Raw genomic sequence first — 19,927 nt, forward strand, 5'->3', positions numbered from 1 at the left:
AGCATCCTCCAGGAGGGGCTTTGGGAAGCGCTGACCGAAAGCACCTGGGCCCTCCAAGATGTGACATCCCAGGGCCTAACTCTGAGTCCACCTCCTTATCTCCTGCCTGTAGGACTATAGGGTCAACATCTTCCTACGGCAGCAGTGGAACGACCCCCGGCTGGCCTACAACGAATACCCGGATGACTCTCTGGACCTGGACCCATCCATGTTGGACTCCATCTGGAAACCTGACTTGTTCTTTGCCAATGAGAAGGGGGCCCACTTCCACGAGATCACCACGGACAACAAACTGCTGAGGATCTCCCGGAATGGGAATGTCCTCTACAGCATCCGGTGAGTTCTGTACAGGCTCATCCCCTCCATTCTCAGAACATACCCTGTGGGGGCAGACGCTAAGAGGAGGGCCAAACAGAGGTGAACAGGCCCTGGCAACCGAACACCTTTACGGAATAGGCAGAGCCAGCTCTGCAGCTTACACTCAGCAAGTAAGAATAAAATACCACAGGAACTCCTAGAAGCGAGTAGCTCATTATAACCAGGGGGACCAAGGAAGCATCCTAGAGAGGGAAGGTTAAAGTTAGGCCCCCAAGCTTACCCAGAATTTCAATCAAACAAGATGGGAAAAGAATATTCAAAGACAGTGCTGACCCCAGGAACATTCGGTTACTCAAGATGAATAAATTCCAGAGAGCTGCTGAACAACAATACTCTATAGTTAACAATACTCTACTGTACATTTAAACACTTATTAAGAGGGTGGATCTCATGTTAAACGTTTCTATCATAATTTTAAATAATAGCCGAGCAAAGGCGCAAAGTCTGAAAAATCACAGCAACTTCAACATAAATGGCCTGCCAGGTGGACGGTGCTGCTCACAGGTGTAAGCCAGGGCTGCTCCTTCCCTTCTAGAAAGCCTTTCTATCCTCTACTCCTTGCACTGGGTCTGCTGGGACTCCCCTCCCCAGTCGGGGGATATCCTGCATACACTGGTTATGGGCAAACTTTCAGAGCTTCCTGCCACGCTCTGTGCCCCTCCCAACCCACCTAATTCTCAGTCTCCTCCCCCAAGGCATGGAGAGAAGGACCAATGTCCATGTTATATCCTTACTACGTACCATTCACTGGGAATTTACCTACTAGGCTCAGACTTTATATGTATTATTTATAATCCTCCTAACAACCCTATGAAGTAGGCTTTATTATGCCCACTTTGCAGATTAGACAAGTGAGGATCTGAAAGTTTAAGCAACTTGCCAGAGTTCCCACAGCTACAAAGTAGCAGAACCTAGATTCTAATCTGTTAGTGTGCACCTAATGTCCACTCAGAGCCTAGAAGAACAGTGCAGAGCATTCAATAGGCACTTAAATATTTGATGAGTGAATGAATATGTTTTTATTTCAAAGAGCTTAAAGGGACACTGGTCCTACTACTACTGTGTAGCACAGGGAACTCTGTTCAATGTTATGTGGCAGCCTGGATGGAAGGGGAGTTTGGGGGAGAATGGATACATGTGTATGTGTGGCTGAGCCGCTTTGCTGTGCACCTGAAACTATCACAACATTGTTCATCGGCTATACGCCAATATAAAATAAAAAGTTAAAAAAAAAAGGTGGGGGGGGGGGGACACTGGTCCTAAATGACTCTCCTGCCCCTCCAGTACCTCAGGGGAATATATCTTTTTATTTCCATTAGGAGATGAGCTTTAAGTGTCCAAGCCCATTGGAGAGGCCGCACAGATCCTAATCCCCAAATGTGAATGGATTCAGAGTCTCCCCTGAGAGCAGGCTGGGTGGGAGAGGGGACTCAGGGACCTCAGCAGGTAAAGGAGGCACCATGGAAGGGCAGACTGGGAGGAATCCGAGGCCAACATGGCCTTCCTCACCCATTGCCCGCCCCACCCAGTGCGCATCCAGACTGGAAGGGTGACGGGCTCAGGATGGCCACCGAGGCCTGGCTGGCTTGGATTCTGCTGCAGCCAGGCTCAGTTTCGTATCTCCAGGAAGCTAAGCCCCAGTGCAGCATGACAGAAAGACAAATCAGCAGAAAGTGATGTTCCAAGGTCATTCAACTTCAGGAAGTTCACCCAGTGTGACGGCTGCCCCACTTTGGAGCTTTTATCTTCAGAAATTCAACTGCGTGCAATTTCCCTTCCCTTCCCCCTCCTTCTCCCGCTCCCTCTTTCCCCTCTTCTTCCCCTCCCTCTCCCTGCCCTTTCCCTCCCTGCCTCTGCCTTGTGCTTAAAGGGCCCGCATCCACAGCCGTGGGTGAGAGCTGGAGGAGGAAGCTCGCGCCAGGCCGTGGGCCTCACCACGTGGGGCCGAGGTGCCAGCAGCTAAGCCCCACAAGACCACCAGTTAGGGGTCTTCGGGTATTGAGGTTGGCTTTTCAGGACAGCAGTGCTAGAAAGCCCACCAGCAAACATACGAGCTCAAAATCCAAAAGCCAGGAGACCTGGTTTTGAACCCTGGCTGAGCCATCAGCTGGCTGTGTGACCTGACATGCCTCCCCACCTAGCCTTCTCTGCATCCCAGTTTTCTCACCTGTCCAGTGCAGGAGTTGGCCTGATGATCTAAGTCTCTCTGGCCTCCACGAGCCTTTCTTCTCTGTTCCCTGCATCAGGGGCTCAGATGCTGGCAAAGCCTTTCAAGCTGAAGTCTTGCATCGCAGCTGAGCTGCAGACCTCGGATTCTGTTAGGGGGACTCCCTCTGGTTCTGAGGCTGCAGTCTCTGCCAGGGCTGAACAACCCAAAATAAACAGCTAGCCCAGACGCCTGGAGCAACCACCACTCCCCAACTGACCCCAGCAGGAGCCCGCAGACGCGAGTCAGCTGTGTTGGACACCCAGCGTGCAGGGAGCCTCTTGGAAATCACTTTTGATGAGCCTAGTGTGTGAAGGGAGAACCCAAGAACCACCTGCGCACCTGCTACATACAGGTGCACCTGGGGATGCTTGAGGCCTGGTGGTGCTCAATTTAAAATTCAGGCTCTGCCCTACCTGAGGGCTCTACCCAAGAGAAGGGATGGAGGTGGCCCATGGCCTACAGGCCTTCAGGCAACTTGCTAAAGGCAAGTTTCTAGAAGCCAGACAGACGCCAAAGAAGCCCAGAAGTTCCACTGACTTGTGTGACTTTAGGCAACCTACTTTATCTCTCTGACGTGGAAATATACATATATTATTTCAATAAACACTGGTTCCCTCGCCTCCTTGGCCTTTCCTAGATAACTGATTTTCCAGTAGTAACTGGAACAGAGGCACAGCTTCTCTGGTTTGTGGTTCCAACATCATACAACTCCTTTCTCTTCCCAGAATCACCCTGACACTGGCCTGCCCCATGGACTTGAAGAATTTCCCCATGGATGTCCAGACGTGCATTATGCAACTGGAAAGCTGTGAGTCCCTTGCATGAGGCCTCTAAAAGAACCAGACTCTCCTACCCCCATGGGACCAGCATATATTCCCACACAGATGCTCCTAACCACTGGACCCCAGGAGATTACTGTAATAGCCCAAAATACCAGATGAGGAGCTTTGCTCTTAGAAAACGCATTAGAAACATAACTTCCCTAACATTGCCTGACTGAAGTTCAGCTCTGGAGCCAGCAGCATTCTCCAAAGAGGCACTGTTCCATGTCCCCTGTGAACATGCTCGCCAGGAATGGAGGAGCAATAGCTTGAATAAGTCATGGATGCTCACTCCAGCAAGGGAGAGGTCTTCTGCACAAGTAACTCTAAGGCAGGCAGCAAGTGGTAAGTGTGTGGTTAGACGTACAAAATGCTGTGGCCTCAAGGCAGAAAGTGCACTTCCTTCTGACTGGGAAGGAGACAGGGTATGGAGAAGGCTTTATGGAGGAGATCACAGGTGAACCAAGATTTTAACAGATGGGGGAGCTCACTTCTTTGACTGCAAACACAGAAACCAATCTGACTCATGTAAAGAATGGAATTAAGTGGAAGGACATAGGGGTTCCACATGGACTTGAAGGAAAAGCTAAAGTACAAGAACCAGGCCAGAGCATTTAGGCAACAGGAACTAACAGACCATCCCCTCGGAGCACCACCTCTGAGGAGAGTCTGCACCAGCCATCTCCGAACCCTTTGTCACTTTACTCAACAGTCAAAGTCCTGGGGCAGAGAGTCTGATTGGCCTAGTTGAGTCACCATCTCACACCTTGGCCCCCAACTAGCCCCGCCAGGATAGCATACCATACAGTTATTCCCCAGAGGAAAATCTGCTGGGGGCACAAGAGGGGGGCTTGCAAGGATGGTGCACAGGCAAAAAGAGCGGAGGTCAGCTGAATCTGACATGGGACTGAGGGGTGAGGGCAAGAGGACAAGCTAAGGTGGGAGGCTGGCGGGGGTGGGTAAGAGAGGTGGAAGGGCTGTGGGGTAGATGTCAACAACGAAACCAGCTTTAACCTCTTGTGTGGGGAGAAAAAAACTGCAGCAGCGACATAGTCTCACGAGTTCCACTGAGTGTCTGATGCCTCTCTGCTTCTAACATGCTTCATGTTAGACGCCCTTCCTGCAGTACCCCTGACGTGCTTCAAATAAGAGCTTCCAGGTGGTGACTTCTCCTCCTTCTCATCCCATCCCAGTTGGATACACCATGAATGACCTCATCTTTGAGTGGCAGGAGCAGGGGGCTGTGCAGGTGGCAGATGGACTGACTCTGCCCCAGTTTATCCTGAAGGAGGAGAAGGACTTGAGGTACTGCACCAAGCATTACAACACAGGTACGTGCGAGGGCCCACCTCAACCCAGCCAGGGCCAGAGGTCAGTGCAAACATTCATTCAGTCGCTGATCCAACGGATCTTCCAAGGTACCCGTGGTGGATCTATCTCCGTATTTATTACCTAGTGGTCAAGAGAATGTCCCTTGAAACCAAAAAGTGGCTCCCATGCTTTCTCCCTGTGAGTCCTGGGACAAGTCACTTGAGCTTGGGCCATATCTCATGACAAGGGGAGCTGGGAGATACAGTCTCTTTTCCAGGTAGCAGTATGTCCAGCTCAGGACGGACCCTGTCCCTAAGGCAGAAGGGAGAGCTGACAGTGGGAGGACATCTAGCAGTGTCTATCACAGAAGGACTGGCATTTCTATTTATTTTTTAAGATTCTTTTTTTGATGTGGACCATTTTAAAGTCTTTACTGAATTTGTTACAATATTGCTTCTGTTTTATGCTCTGGTTTTGTTTTTCTTTTTGGTTTTTTTTTTTGGCCGTGAGGCATGTGGGATTTTAGCTCCCCGAGCAGGGATCGAACCTGCACCCCTGCATTGGAAGGTGAACTCTTAACCACTGGACCGCTGGGGAAGCCCCGGGACTGGCATTTCTGAGAGGGCAAAAGCACAGAGAATGTTCACATTAGACCTCGGTGGGGAGCTGGGAGCTGGCACTGAGGATTAGTAAACAGTGAAGTTGGAAAGGGTCCCCTGGACTGTGAGCTACGAGGAGGGAATCCCACTTTTTAGCTCAGCTCTCTATCTCCCACGCCTAGCCCAGCATTTGTTGGAAGGTTGAACACAGGGATGAAGTGGGACCGGATCAAGACTGGCTTTGCCTGCCCTGTTTCAGGCTGGGAAGGAGTTCGTGGAACATTGTGGACAAAAGGCAGTCAGTTAGTATGCCACGCTGGGGAGCTGGGCGGGGGCTGCTGTCTGAACACAGCCGAGTGGAGTGGAGACACATGACAGGCTGGGACAGGGGCCCAGGAGAAGAGGAGGTGAAGGAGAGGGGTTCAGAGAAACCACTGTGGTTTCTGATGCAAGTAGAAGGCCCAGAGAAAAAGCAGGCAGCCTGGGTGCTGGTCTGTTTAGGACAGCTGTCTCTTTCCAGTGATCTCGGAGATATCTTAGAACCTTCAAAAATACTCTCTTCATCCCTGGGCAAGCTGAGAAGACTCAGAGACAGTATCCAAGGGGAACTGGTTCCAGGACCTGTCGAATTACCAAAATCCAGGGATGCTCAAGACCATAGTTGGCCCTCCTCACTGAAGGATGCAGGGCCCACAGATATAGAGGGCCAACTGTACTCTCATTAGCAGTGAGTCCCCATGAATCAAATAATCACAACAGACTCTCACATACCACACACAGCCCTTTACTGTTTACACAGCGTTTTCCATTCATCATCTCAGCTGCCCTTCACTACTCACATTTAAGTGAGAGCTGAGTTCTGGGCTAGCTCTGTGGATTCAAGGAGAGAAGACTGGCAAGGCCCTGTCCACATGGAAGGGGCTGTCCAGGGAGCTGTAGAAAATCCCCTGGTAACTGTGCATCAGTTGACTGGAGCTAAGACGCCACCATGGGATGGCCCAGCCCAGTTCCAGGGATTCACAGATTGGGAGGAGACGAGCTGTCCGCAGTCTGGTGCAGAGGACAGAGAGAGAGAGAGAGTGAGATCAAGTTGCCTACTAACTCAGTGTACTATGCCTTAAAGGCTCTGATGATCATGTGAAGAGAGCTAAAGGGACACAGGAAAAAAAGCGCACTCTGCCTGGGGGAGACTTCACAGTTAAACTGCCATAAAGGAGACGGACGATTCCTTTGGCTGGTTGTGGGGCGGAAGAAGGGCATTCGGGGCAGAGAGCTTATCAGGCTCAAAAACTCAGAAGTGAGAAAATACAGAGGATGCTCAAGGCAAGGGATGGAGTGTAGGGGGTCATGAGTAGCGTAAAGAAACAAGAGAAATGGGGTGGAAACAGGCTAGAGCTCGACCGCGAAGGGCAGACTAGAGTTTGAACTTTTCCCTGTAGGTAATGGGGACTTTCTTGTATGGGGAGAGATGGAAGGAAAGAAAGGTTCTACAAGAGGAAGTAACAGAAATGAGTCACTTTTTGGGAACAAAACTGGCAGAAGGATAGAGAATGATCCACTTGGGCCCACTCTTAGCAACAAAATAGTGTTGATGGGGATGACGGCAAATGACACTCTCAGCCTTAATGGTTTGTGAGGACTGTGCTACGTTCTTTATAGGCACAGGCATCATCTCATTTTACCATCACAGTAACCATGAGTAACCATATGAGGTTGGTATTATTATTACTATTATCATCATTATCATTATCCCCAACTTACCAAAGATGAGGAAACTGAGACACAGAAAGATTCAGACACTCACCTAAGGACACAGCTAGTGTGAGGCTGAACCAGGACTCCAGTCGAGGTTGCTCTGACCTCAAAGCCTTGTTCCTGTCCAAGGCTACCTGGCCTTCCCACTATAAATTCTTGCAGGCAAATTCACCTGCATCGAGGCCCGGTTCCACCTGGAGCGACAGATGGGCTACTACCTGATCCAGATGTACATTCCCAGCCTGCTCATTGTCATCCTCTCGTGGATTTCCTTCTGGATCAACATGGATGCTGCCCCAGCCCGTGTGGGCCTGGGCATCACCACAGTGCTCACCATGACCACCCAGAGCTCAGGCTCCCGAGCATCCCTACCCAAGGTAAGTCCTACTGCCCAAGAGCACAGAACACCAGGACAGATAAGGAGGACACACATCTCCCTTCCCTGCCTGAGACAAGGCGAGCACAAGGAATTAGTCACTATTTCGTGGGTTTTTTTTAACATCTTTATTGGAGTATAATTGCTTTACAGTGGTGTGTTAGTTTCTGCTTTATAACAAAGTGAATCAGCTACACATATACATACATCCCCATATCTCCTCCTTTTTCCAAAAAATTTTAAAATATCTTTATTGGAGTATAATTGCTTTACAATGTTTTGCTAGTTTCTGCTGTACAACAAAGTGAATCAGCTATATGTATACAGATATACCCATATCCCCTCCATCTTGCGTCTCCCTCCCACCTTCCCTATCCCACCCCTCTAGGTGGACACAAAGCACAGAGCTCCCTATGCTATGTGGCTGCTTCCCACTAGCTATCTATTTTACATTTGGTACTGTATATATGTCCATGCCACTCTCTCACTTCGTCCCAGTTTACCCTTCCCCCTCCCCGTGTCCTCAAGTCCATTCTCTATGTCTGCATCTTTATTCCTGTCCTGCCCCTAGGTTCTTCAGAACCTTTTTTTTTTTTTTAGATTCCATATATATGTGTTAGCATACGGTATTTGTTTTTCTCTTCCTGACTTACTTCACTCTGTATGACAGTCTCTAGGTCCATCCACCTGACTACAAATAACTCAATTTCATTTCTTTTTATGGCTGAGTAATATTCCATTGTATATATGTGCCACATCTTCTTTATCCATTCATCTGTCGATGGACACTTAGGTTGCGTCCATGTCCTGGCTATTGTAAACAGAGCTGCAATGAACATTGTGGTACATGACTCTTTGAATTATGGTTTTCTCAGGGTATATGCCCAGTAGTGGGATTGCTGGGTTATATGGTAGTTCTATTTGCAGTTTTTTAAGGAACCTCCATACTGTTCTCCACAGTGGCTGTATCAATTTACATTCCCACCAACAGTGCAAGAAGGTTCCCTTTTCTCCACACCCTCTCCAGCATTTATTGTTTGTAGATTTTTTGATGATGGCCATTCTGACTGGTGTGAAGTGATACCTCATTGTAGTTTTGAGTTGCATCTCTAATGATTAGTGATGTTGAGCATCCTTTCATGTGGTTGTTGGCAATCTGTATATCTTCTTTGGAGAAATATCTATTTAGGTCTTCTGCCCATTTTTGGATTGGGTTGTTTGCTTTTTGATATTGAGCTACCTGAGCTACTTGTATATTTTGGAGATTAATCCTTTGTCAGTTCTTTGTTTGTAAATATCTTCTCCCATTCTGAGCGTTATCTTTTCCTCTTGTTTATAGTTTCCTTTGCTGTGCAAAAGCTTTTAAGTTTCATTCGGTCCCATTTGTTTATTTTTGTTTTTATTTCCATTTCTCTAGGAGGTGGGTCAAAAAGGATCTGGCTGTGATTTATGTCATAGAGTGTTTTGCCTATGTTTTCCTCTAAGAGTTTTATAGTGTCTGGCCTTACATTTAGGTCTTTAATCCATTTGAGTTTATTTTTGTGTATGATGTTAGGGAGTGTTCTAATTTCATGCTTTTACATGTAGCTGTCCAGTTTTCCAAGCACCACTTATTGAAGAGGCTGTCTTTTCTCCACCGTATATTCTTGCCTCCCTTATGAAAGATAAGGTGACCATATGTGCATGGATTTATCTCTGGGCTTTCTACTCTGTTCCACTGATCTATATTTCTGTTTTTGTGCCAGTACCGTATTGTCTTGATTACTGCAGTTTTGTAGTATAGTCTGAAGTCCGGGAGCCTGATTCCTCCAGCTCCGTTTTTCTTTCTCAAAATTGCTTTGGCTGTTCGGGGTCTTTTGTGTTTCCATACAAATTGTGAATTTTTTTCTTCTAGTTCTGTGAAAAATGCCATTGGTAGTTTGATAGGGATTGCATTGAATCTGTAGATTGCTTTGGGTAGTATAGTCATTTTCACAATGTTGATTCTTCCAATCCAAGAACATGGTATATCTCTCCATTTGTTTGTATCATCCTTAATTTCTTTGATCAGTGTCTTACAGTTTTTTGCATATAGGTTTTTTGTCTCCTTAGGTAGGTTTATTCCTAGCTATTTTATTCTTCTTGTTGCAATGGGAAATGGGAGTGTTTCCTTAATTTTTATTTCAGATTTTTCATCATTAGTGTATAGGAATTCAAGAGATTTCTGTCATATGAACTCTTGATGCCTCATTCTGCTTTACTCTCTTTTAATGCTAGGTGCTGTGTGCTAGGTGCTACATTCACTACAGTCACTGGAGCCACACTCCCCATTACTCACTCATCACTAGACACAACACCCTGCTCTACTGTTAATGCCAGATGCCATACTCTGCTCCCTTCAGCTTCATGTTAAGTGCAACATTCTGCACCATTTCCAATGCAATACTGCACTTAACATTGTTTTGATACAGAAAAAGTTGTAAGAATATACAACAAACACCCTAAAAGCCTTCACCTCAATGCCAATTGTTATCATTTTGCCACATTTACGTTATCTCTATTTATAGGTAGGTTGGTAGGTAGGTAAGTAGATAGATAGATGCAACTTTTGCTGCATTATTTGAAGGTTACAGACATGACAATTCACCTCTAAATAAGGAATAACGATCACAATGATATTATCACATCTAAAAAATTAACATTAATTGAATAAGTATTAATGAATTACAAATAATTCCATAATTTCATCTAATATAGAACCTTTAAATTTTCCCAATTGTCCAAAAACTGTCATCAATGGACATGGATCCAATAAACATTCATACTGCATATACTTGCTCTTTTAATCTAGAACAGTCTCCTCACTGTTTTTTGTTTTTCATGACATGACTCTTCCATTAACTCTTCTTGTTTTTTTTGGCTGCATTGGGTCTTTGTTGCTGCGCATGGGCTTTCTCTAGTTGCGGTGAGCGGGGTCTACTCTTCCTTGTGGTGCGCTGGCTTCTCATTGTGGTGGCTTCTCTTTGTTGTGGAGCATGGGTTCTTGGCGTGTGGGCTTCAGTAGTTGTGGCACATGGGCTCAGTACTTGGGGCTCGTGGGCTCTAGAGCGCAGGCTCAGTAGTCGTGGTGCACGGGTTTAGTTGCCCCACAGCATGTGGGCTCTTCCTGGACCAGGGCTCGAGCCTGTGTCCCCTGCATTAGCAGGTGGATTCTTAACCACTGTGCTACCAGGAAAGTCCCTCTACCATTAACTTTTAATGTGAGACATGACATTCTACTCCACTTGCCATCTACACTAGACACCACTCTCTCCTCTATTCATCCTCACAAGAAAACTCAACAATCTGCCCTTTGCACTATTAACGCTAGACTTTGCATTCTGCTACATTTACTGTAAAAGCTTGAAACCAAATTCTGTTTACTGTTACCAACTGACACCACTTTCTGCTCTGTTCATTTGCAACAGCAGGAGTAATATTCTGCTTCCTGTTCCTTATGTTAGGCTCAACATGCTGCTCCACTCTCTATTAATAGTTGATGCCACATTCCCCCTCACTAGACTCAACATTCTACTCCACTCATTGTTAACACTAGACTTGATATTGGGCTTCGTTTGCTATTACACTCAACCTGACATTCTTCCCCCTTCGCTTTTTTTAAAGCATAAAATTCAGTGGCATTTAATATATTCACAAAGTTGTACACCCTCAGCGCTAATTCCAGAACATTTCATCACCCCACAAAGAAACCCCCATATTCATCAACAGTCACTCCTTGTTCCCCGCTCCCACCAGCCCCTGGCAACCACTAATCCACTTTCTACCTCTATGAATTTGCCTATCCTAGTAATTTCAGCTAAGGGGAATCACACAATATGTGTACTTTTATGACTGGCTTCTTTCATTTAGCATAATATTTTCAAGGTTCATTTATGTTGTAGAATGTATCACTACTTCATTTCTTTTTATGGCTGAATAATATTCTATTGTATGGATATTTCACATTTTGTTTATCTATTCATCAGTTGATGGACATTTGGGTTATGCCACTTTTTGCCTATTTTAAATAATGCTGCTATGAACATCTGTATACAAGTTTTTGTGTGGACATATGTTTTCAACCCTTATAAGTATATACCTAAGAGTGGAATTGTTGGGTCATATGTAATTATATGCCAAACTTTTTGAGGAACTGCCAAACTATTTTCCAGAGTGGCTACACCATTTTATAATCCTGCCAAAGTTCCAATTTCTCCACGTTCTCGTTAACGCTTGTTATTCTCTTTGATTATCAATATCTTAAAAGAAGTGAAGTGGTATCTCACTCTAGTTTTGATTTGCATTTTCTGAATAACTAATAATGTTGAGCATCTTTTCATGTGCTTATTGACCATTTCTGTACCTTCTCTGGAGAATCTATTCAAATCTCTTGCCCCACTTTTTAATTGGGGTATTTCCCTTTTTATTGTTGTGTTGTAATAGCTCTTTGGGTATTGTGGATTTAAAACCCTTATGAGATATGTGATTTGCATATATTTTCTCCCATTCTATGGGTTGTCTTTTTACTTAATTGATAGTTCTTTATGCACAAAAGTTTATAATTTTGATGAAGTCTAATTTATATTTTCTGTTGTTGCTTGTGCTTTTGGTATTGTACTTAATACCTAATCCAAGATCATGAAGATTTACACATACATTTTTTTCTAAGAGTTTTATAGTTTAGCTCTAAATATAGGGTTTCGATCCATTTTTGTTTATTTTTGTATATGGTATATGGAGAGATATCATTCTTTTGCATGTGGATATCCAGTTATCCCAGCACCATTTGTTGAAAAGACTATTCTTTCCCTCCACTGAATTCATATTCTCCTCAAAAATCAATTGGCCATAGATGTATGGATTTATTTCTGGACTCTCAATTCTATTCCATTGGTAAGTATATTTATCTTTATGTCAGTATCACTCTCTTGATTACCATAGCTTTATAGTGAGTTTTGAAGTTGGCAAGTGTGAGTCCTCCAACTTTGTTCTTTTTAAAGATTGTTTTGGCTATTCTGGGTCACTTGCATTTCCATATGAACATGAATATAAATTTTAAGATCAGCTTGTCAATTTCTGCAACAACAGTAAAAAGGAATTTTAGTTCAAAATGCATTGAGTCTATATAGGAATTTGGGGAGTACTGCCATCTTAATAATATTAAGTCTTTCAATCCATGAACACAGGATGTCTTCCCATTTATTCAGGTCATCTTTAATTTCATCCCAGTGCTTTCTAGACCCCATGGTTTCTAAAGAGAAATCAGCTGTTAATCTTATTGAGGATACTTTGTACATGATGCATTGCTTCTCTCTTTCTGCTTTCAAGATTCTTTTTCTTTGGCTTCTGACAGTTTGATTATGGTATGTCTAGGTGTGGATCTCTTTGAGTTTATCTTGCTTGGAGTATATTGTGTTTCTTAGATGTGTACATTAGTGTTTTTCATCAAATTTGGGGAAATATTTGCCATTTCTTCGAATATTCTGCCTCTTTCTCTCTCCTCTTCTTCTGAAATACCCATCAAACATACGTTAGTGCACTTGATGGTTCCCCGCATGTCTCTGAGGCTCTGTTAACTTTTCTTCATTCTGTTCCTCAAACAGGATAACCTCAAGTTCATTGATTCTTCTTCCGATTCACTAATTCTTTCTTCTGTCTACTCAGATATGCTGTTATCCTCTCTAGTAAAATTTTCAGTTCAGTTATTTTACTTTTTAACTCCAGAATTTCTATTTGGTTCTTTTTTGTAACTTCTATTTCATGCTCTACTTGGTGAGACTTTGTTGTCACACTTTTTTTTTTGGCCAGGCTGCCCAGCTTGTGGGATCTTAGTTCCCTGACCAGGGATTGAACCTGTGGCCCCTGCAGTGGAAATGCAGAGTCCTAACCACTAGACAGCCAGGGAATTCCCTCTCATACTTTAGTTGTGTAGACAAGGTTTCTTTCAGTTGTTTGAACATATTAAAAATGTAACTGATTTAAATTCTTTGTTAAGTCCAACATCTGGGTTTCCTCAGGCACAGCTTTTTTTTTTTTAATTTACTTTTGGCTGTGTTGGGTCTTCGTTTCTGTCCAAGGGCTTTATCTAGTTGCGGCAAGAGAGGACCACTCTTCATCATGGTGCGTGGGCCTCTCGCTATCGCGGCCTCTCTTGTTGCAGAGCACAGGCTCCAGATGTGCAGGCTCAGTAGTGTGGCTCACGGGCCTAGTTGCTCCACGGCATGTGGGATCCTCCCAGACCAGGGCTCGAACCCGTGTCCCCTACATCGGCAGGCAGATTCTCAACCACTGTGCCACCAGGGAAGCTCAGGCACAGCTTCTTTTGACTGCTTTTTTCCTATGTATGGGCCTGACTTAGTCAATCCAGGCTTCTATAACAAAGTACCATAGACTGGGTGGCTCATAAATGACATAAATTTATTTCTCACAGTTCTGGAGGCTTGAAGTCTGAGATCAGAGTGTCAGCATAGTCTGGTTCTGGTGAGGATCCTCTTCCAGTTGCAAACTGCTGACTTACTGTTGTATCCTCACACGGCAGAAAGAGAGTATGCTAGCTCTCTGGACTCTTTTTATAAAGGCACTAATCCCATGCATGAGGGCTCCATTCTCATGACCTAATTACTTCCCAATGACTTCATCGCCAAATACCATCGCATTGGGATTCGGATTTCAACATATGAATTTGGGGAGGACACAAACATTCAGTCCATTGCATTCGCCATATTTTCTTGTTTCTTTGTATGTCTTAGATTTGTTGTTGAAAATTACACATTTTACATTATACAATGTGGCATCTCTGGAAATCAGATTCTCCTCCCTCCTCAGGATTTGTTGTTGTTTGTTTGTTTAGTAACTTTACAGAACTAATTCTGTAATGTCTGTATTCTTTGCTGTGTGGGGCCACTGAAGTCTCTACAGTTAGCTTAGTGGTTAGCTAAGACTTTAAGAGATTTCCTTAGATGCCTGAACCCTATACATCTCCCAGCCTTTGCCTAGGGACTCTGTGTGTACTTTCAACACTCAGCCAAGCAGTTTACAACTTTGCCTTAGCCTTTACTTCCTGTTTATTCAGAGTTGAGTGCTAAGAGCCTTCTCAGGTCTTCCCTGAGCATACACACAGGCCTAAGAATGTGCATAGATCCCCAGGAATATATCATAGCTTCCTAAAGCCCTCTATGGACAGCTCATTCCCCAGATTTTCCTTTTATACTCTTTGCTCAACCTATTGTTTGCCTCAACTGTTACCAACTGCCTGGGGCTGATGTAATGTTCAACACTTGCCGATGATTGTTTTCAACAAATGCCCTAAAGGAAAAAGCTGTTCACACTGGACCAGCTCCAAGTCAGGTCAAATAAAGACAGCCTTGTGAGTGGGGTCTCTCAGAGAACCACAACACTGGTCAAATAACAATTCCCTGAGAATGCAGCTTTAAAGAATCTCCTACTCTGTTCTGCCCCATGCAGTGGCTGTCAGGATACTCGTGTTCACCATGCTTGTAGGCTGTTGGATTTCAGAGCTAGCACAGAGCTGGGGATGAGAGGATGGGAATAGGGCAACTTAAAACACCACAAAGCCCCAAGGGAAATAAAAACATACATCCGCACAAAAGCTTACACACCAATGTTCATAGCAGCTTTACTCATAATAACCAAAAGGTAGAAACAGCCCAAACTGTCCATCAACTGATAAATGGATCAACAATATGTGTTATATCCATACAATGGAATATTATTTGGCCATAAAAAAGAATAAAATACTGACACATGCTACCATATGAATGAATCTTGAAAACATGCTAAGAGAAAGAACCCAGTCATAAAAGGCCACAAATTGTATGATTCCATTCATATGAAATGTCCAGGACTGGAGGAAGACAACTGGGGGAATAAGGAAATGATAGCTAAAAGATAGCAGGTTTCTTTTTGAGGTGATGAAGATGTTCTAAAATTGACTGTGATGATGATTGCACATATCTGTGAATGTATAAAACCTTTGAATTGTACACTTTAAATGTGTATGATATGTGAATTATATCTCAATAAAGCTGGGGGTTCTTTAATGCCATGAAGCTTGATGTTCTTACTGAGATCCAGCTGATTTTCTCAAATAAATGCTTACAGGATTGCTGTTAGACTTTGATTAATTAACAGAGTTCTGAAAAAAAGTTGGTTCTGACCGTTTTTGATAGTTGCTTTTATGGGGAGAGAGAGTTTTTGAAGATCTTACTCTGCCATTCACACTGACATCCTCCACTTACTTTTAACCCTAGGTACAAATTCTCTTCCTATTTAGAGCTTTAGTCTAAATACCACATTCTGTTCCACCGAACAATAATGCTAGACACACTGTCCCCCTCTCTTTAGTGCTCTTCTAGGCACCATGTTCTTTTTTCCCCAATATTCTGTCCAGTCTTCTTGATGCATTTCTCTTGTGTTTCCCTCTGCACCCTCCACCCTAATATCCCAGCTGAGAGAGGACAGCAGTGAGTGAGTGATGGGGGAGGGGGTCCTAACGAGCAGAAAACATTCCTCAGTACTCAAGACTTCACTCTGCTCTCTCCTCACTTCCCTATGCTCTTCCCCCCACCTCTGCCCCAGGTGTCCTATGTGAAAGCCATTGACATTTGGATGGCCGTGTGCCTGCTCTTCGTGTTCTCGGCCCTGCTCGAGTACGCCGCTGTCAACTTTGTGTCTCGGCAGCACAAAGAGCTGCTCCGATTCAGGAGGAAGCGAAGACATCACAAGGTAGGCCTTTGGCTCGCTGCTGGCAGCAAACGGAAGAGTGCCAGGCAACCCTGTCTTGTGATACTTGTTTCACTGGACCATCCTTCTCAGTGGGTAAAGCCCGCACAAAATAGGGGTCAAAGTTCTGGAAGTCCTAGCTTCCCCTCCCATAAACAATGCCCTGATTGGGTCTATAGGCAGATAGTAACACTAACTATCAGGTTACACCTGAAGACAGAACTCAGGGAGCAAACACTGATGGTGTCAAGATAGAAACTAGCTATAAACCCAAAGCATGGCAGGCAGAGGGGGTGTCTGCTGGTGTTTTCTACAGGGTGGAAAATATTTCAATTATTTCAATGGGCCTGATTCCAGAAGGGATTTGCACCACAAAAGGTGAGATCTGAGAGTAGAATGTCCAGTTTCCAGGCCTTTGTTTCCTACGTCCAAGAAAAGGGCATCCAGCAAGATTCTCCCCCGGAGTGGATCCTCTCACCTTATGAGGAATTGAATAAAGAAATACTTGGCACACCACCTCTGAAAAGTCACCAACCTCTGTTAATTCAGAGGTTGTGTGTGTCCCAACCAACAAGCGCCATTGGGGAGCATACAGCCTGTGGGAGAAAACTGGCTCCACATCCCGGTCCATAACTACTTCCCCAGGAGACCTTTCTCCTGCGGATCAGAGAAGCTGCTTTTCTCTCCAGCCTCATCTTCACATCACTTCCTCCCTTGCTCTCTGAGCACCATCTACCCTGGCTTTTTTCATAGTTCCTCAAGCATACGCACAGGATGTTAGGCGTCTGGTTCTCTCCTCCTGGGTTGCTCTTCCGGTGCACTTTGCCTGGTATGAACCCACTCATTTTCCAGTCCTCGGCTGAGGCATCTTTCCTTGATATCCTAAGGCAAGGTTAGGTCCTGTACTGAGGTGCGTATGCCAGCCTGTTAAGTGTGGTCATGCAGGTTGTATCCTACAAGGACCCCCAGCAAGGAGGTGCTCTTCTCTAAATCCTGCCCTGGCGTGGACTCTATCAGCCAGAGGAAGGGATCTCGATTCATACACCCCAAGAGGCGGATGCCTTTCTTCTAATTTGCACAAAGACACTGTTTATGCCAGCGAAAACCATACTCTAGTTGAACTCGGTTTCTTTCCTTCTGAACATTTATCTTGAGTTATAATTATGCATTCAATCACGTGATTGTTTACTGCGCATCGTCCACTGAATGATAAGCTCCCTCAGGGCAGAGACCCTGTCTCCTCTTGCTCAGTGCTACATCCCTGGTGCGTAACACAAGGCCTGATAGATAGTGAACACGCAATAGGCATTTGTTGAACAAATGGACAAAGGGATAAAAAAAACCTAATGAAAAAAGAGGAGACCTGCCAGTCAGAGAGGTTACTTGGAAGTGTTTCCAGCAATGGATAAGGACAACCAGGGGCTCATACACTCCGGGCTCATACAGGCCACACACCACATACCTGCCACACACCAAGGCCCTAGCTGCTTTAGGTTGACCTACAGAAAATAGCTATCTACCGAGTTACAAGGTGCTGTGACAAAGGACTCTGCCTCTTTGGTACGTGATTTTCAGCTAGCCTCTTTTGGGGCCCAGCTTCTCCATCCGTAAAATGGACTAAGTGGGTATAATGGGGGACTGTGGTGAAGATGAAATCAGATGCCAAAGTAGCTTTAAGTTTTGTTCCTGCCACACAAGTGCCAGGGATTAAAATGATTCCATAGGCACAGATTTCCCTCAGTATGTTTCTTAAACATCAGCAATCTGATTCAATTAACTTCTAGCAGTTAACCGCAGGTGGCAGGCAGACGTTCCGAGACAGAAGATGCCCATGGGAGTTAGGATATAACCTGCGCTGGAAGAGGAAACCATCTTGGGTGCAGCGAGCCAGACAGGACTTCTTGAAAGACCCTAGTTTTAGTCCTTCCATTACTGTCCACCAGACACCTAGCCTCTGACTCTTAACATGGTCCAAACAAGGAACTGACCAAACACAACTATCTCTGGGATTTACTTTTTATTTTCCCTTTCTCCCCCATAGGCTAGCGTTTTCTGCATTTCCCTCTGCTAAAAGAAGTTCAAAAATGTGTTGCAGAGACAGTTATTTGGGAAGACTATGTCCAAAATATGTGACTGGCACCAGTCCACCAGACTGTGCCCTGCACAACTCCAGGAGGCAGCGTTTACAGAGACGCAAATGTGAATGAAGCTCCTTGCAGATATGTAATATGCAGGGCCTACAGTACTTCCAAAGGCTGCCTTCACCCTTGCCAAACGCCTACCAGTTTTATACACTAGAGGAAAACAAAAGTTTTGTTTTACCTCTGGCCAGGTAAAGTGTGCATAAGGCCACTATTCAGATTTGATCAGATTCCTCTGCTCGGTTCCTTCCTCATTCTCTCACAGCACGCTTGTGCTGGAAGCGCTCTCAAGAGAGCATCCGGTCCACTCCTCCTGTGAGGTGACAACAAAGAGGAGGGGCAAGTTACCAGGCTCATGGAGCCACTGATGGCAAAGGCAAGGCGGCCTTCCAAGACCCATGGCTATTCTCAAAACACTGACCATATACCACCAGCTGCTGCTTATCTGTTCATCAGTGTTTCCATCCTGAAGCAGATAAAAATAGTCCTGCATTTATTAGACCTTAAATAGAAACTTAGATTTATCCCAAGGCAGAGGTCACAAACTAGTAGCTAGAAGGTCAAATTTGCCATGCAAATATCTTTACCTTTTTAAGCAGTGTCTTAAAAGTCTGGAAGAAAGTGCCAGCATTCAAAAGTCACACTTCTAGTTTCACTCAACACATTGCAGCCTCTGGTCCCGCTGGGTTCACATCCCACGTGGTACAGGCGCACTGCAAATGCCTGTAGGTAGGGAATGCATTCCACAGCCCCAGGCTCACTTCATCACGCACTCCTCCTGCCTGGCCCCTGGTGTGCATCTGAATTAGGGTGACCTTCCTTGTGCCCATGGGCTCTCAACTTGGCACAAATGTCAGAAACTACAAGGACACAGAATCGGGCTCACCATAAAGAAGAGGTTCCTTGGAGTAAGGCCCTCTGGATGCGGCCTGTACACTGGCAGTGTACAAGCTGGGACCGCAGAGCCCTAGGGCGGTTTTAAGCCCCAGATGGGAGTGAAGAGGAACTCGCTTATATGCCCGAGTTTCTCGGACCCTGTGATCTTGGCCAGGCTCCTCATCTCCCTCTATCTTCCCATGTTACCTCATTTGCTGGGCAGAAAGCATCTGGTCCTCGAATTTCCTGGCCAGCCTCATTACTCAGATTATTAGGAAACCTCTGTGAGCCCGACTGGGCAGGCACACTACCAACCTCCCCGGGCTCTAGAGTAACTATCAGATTTCCCCTGCTCCAGCCCCACGCAGCCCCAGGTGCAGTTGGGCATTCATTTCCTGCCATCTGCTGGCTCAAATAGGAATAGCAAGCTTTGGTCCAGTCATTTCTAGGGAATTTCCTTTCTCCTGGATACAATGTGAAATTGATCATCTTCTCACCAGATGAGGCCTCCACACCCCCATCCCATCCCCTCTCATGCTTAATAGATGAAGAAGGCAGAGAATAATTTTCCAAAGCTATACAGAGAGTTAACTTGGGCCACTCCCTGCATACCTGGAGCCCAGCGAGAAAACATTTTCAAGCACCCACTCCCACCCACCCCACCACAGCGGGGTGGGGGGGGGGGCTATTTATACTGATAA

The 19,927-nt window shown here is 45.2% G+C and overlaps 1 protein-coding gene across 2 annotated transcripts in view; it reads left to right on the top strand.

Moving 5' to 3' along the window:
* Positions 1–19,927, top strand: part of GLRA1 (glycine receptor alpha 1) — a gene marked incomplete at both ends in the record, with an annotated part of 81,977 nt that overhangs the window by 59,371 nt on the left and 2,679 nt on the right. For both annotated transcript variants that reach the window (XM_082835218.1, XM_082835219.1), the window contains 5 exons: positions 113–336; positions 3,313–3,395; positions 4,602–4,739; positions 7,236–7,450; positions 16,066–16,212. In XM_082835218.1, the coding sequence (XP_082691344.1) occupies positions 113–336; positions 3,313–3,395; positions 4,602–4,739; positions 7,236–7,450; positions 16,066–16,212 (807 nt within the window). The remainder of the gene's footprint in view (positions 1–112; positions 337–3,312; positions 3,396–4,601; positions 4,740–7,235; positions 7,451–16,065; positions 16,213–19,927) is intronic.

This window comes from Leucopleurus acutus (genome assembly GCF_964270905.1).
Source record: "Leucopleurus acutus genome assembly, chromosome: 3".
In the NCBI taxonomy this organism is placed as follows: Eukaryota; Metazoa; Chordata; class Mammalia; order Artiodactyla; family Delphinidae; genus Leucopleurus; species Leucopleurus acutus.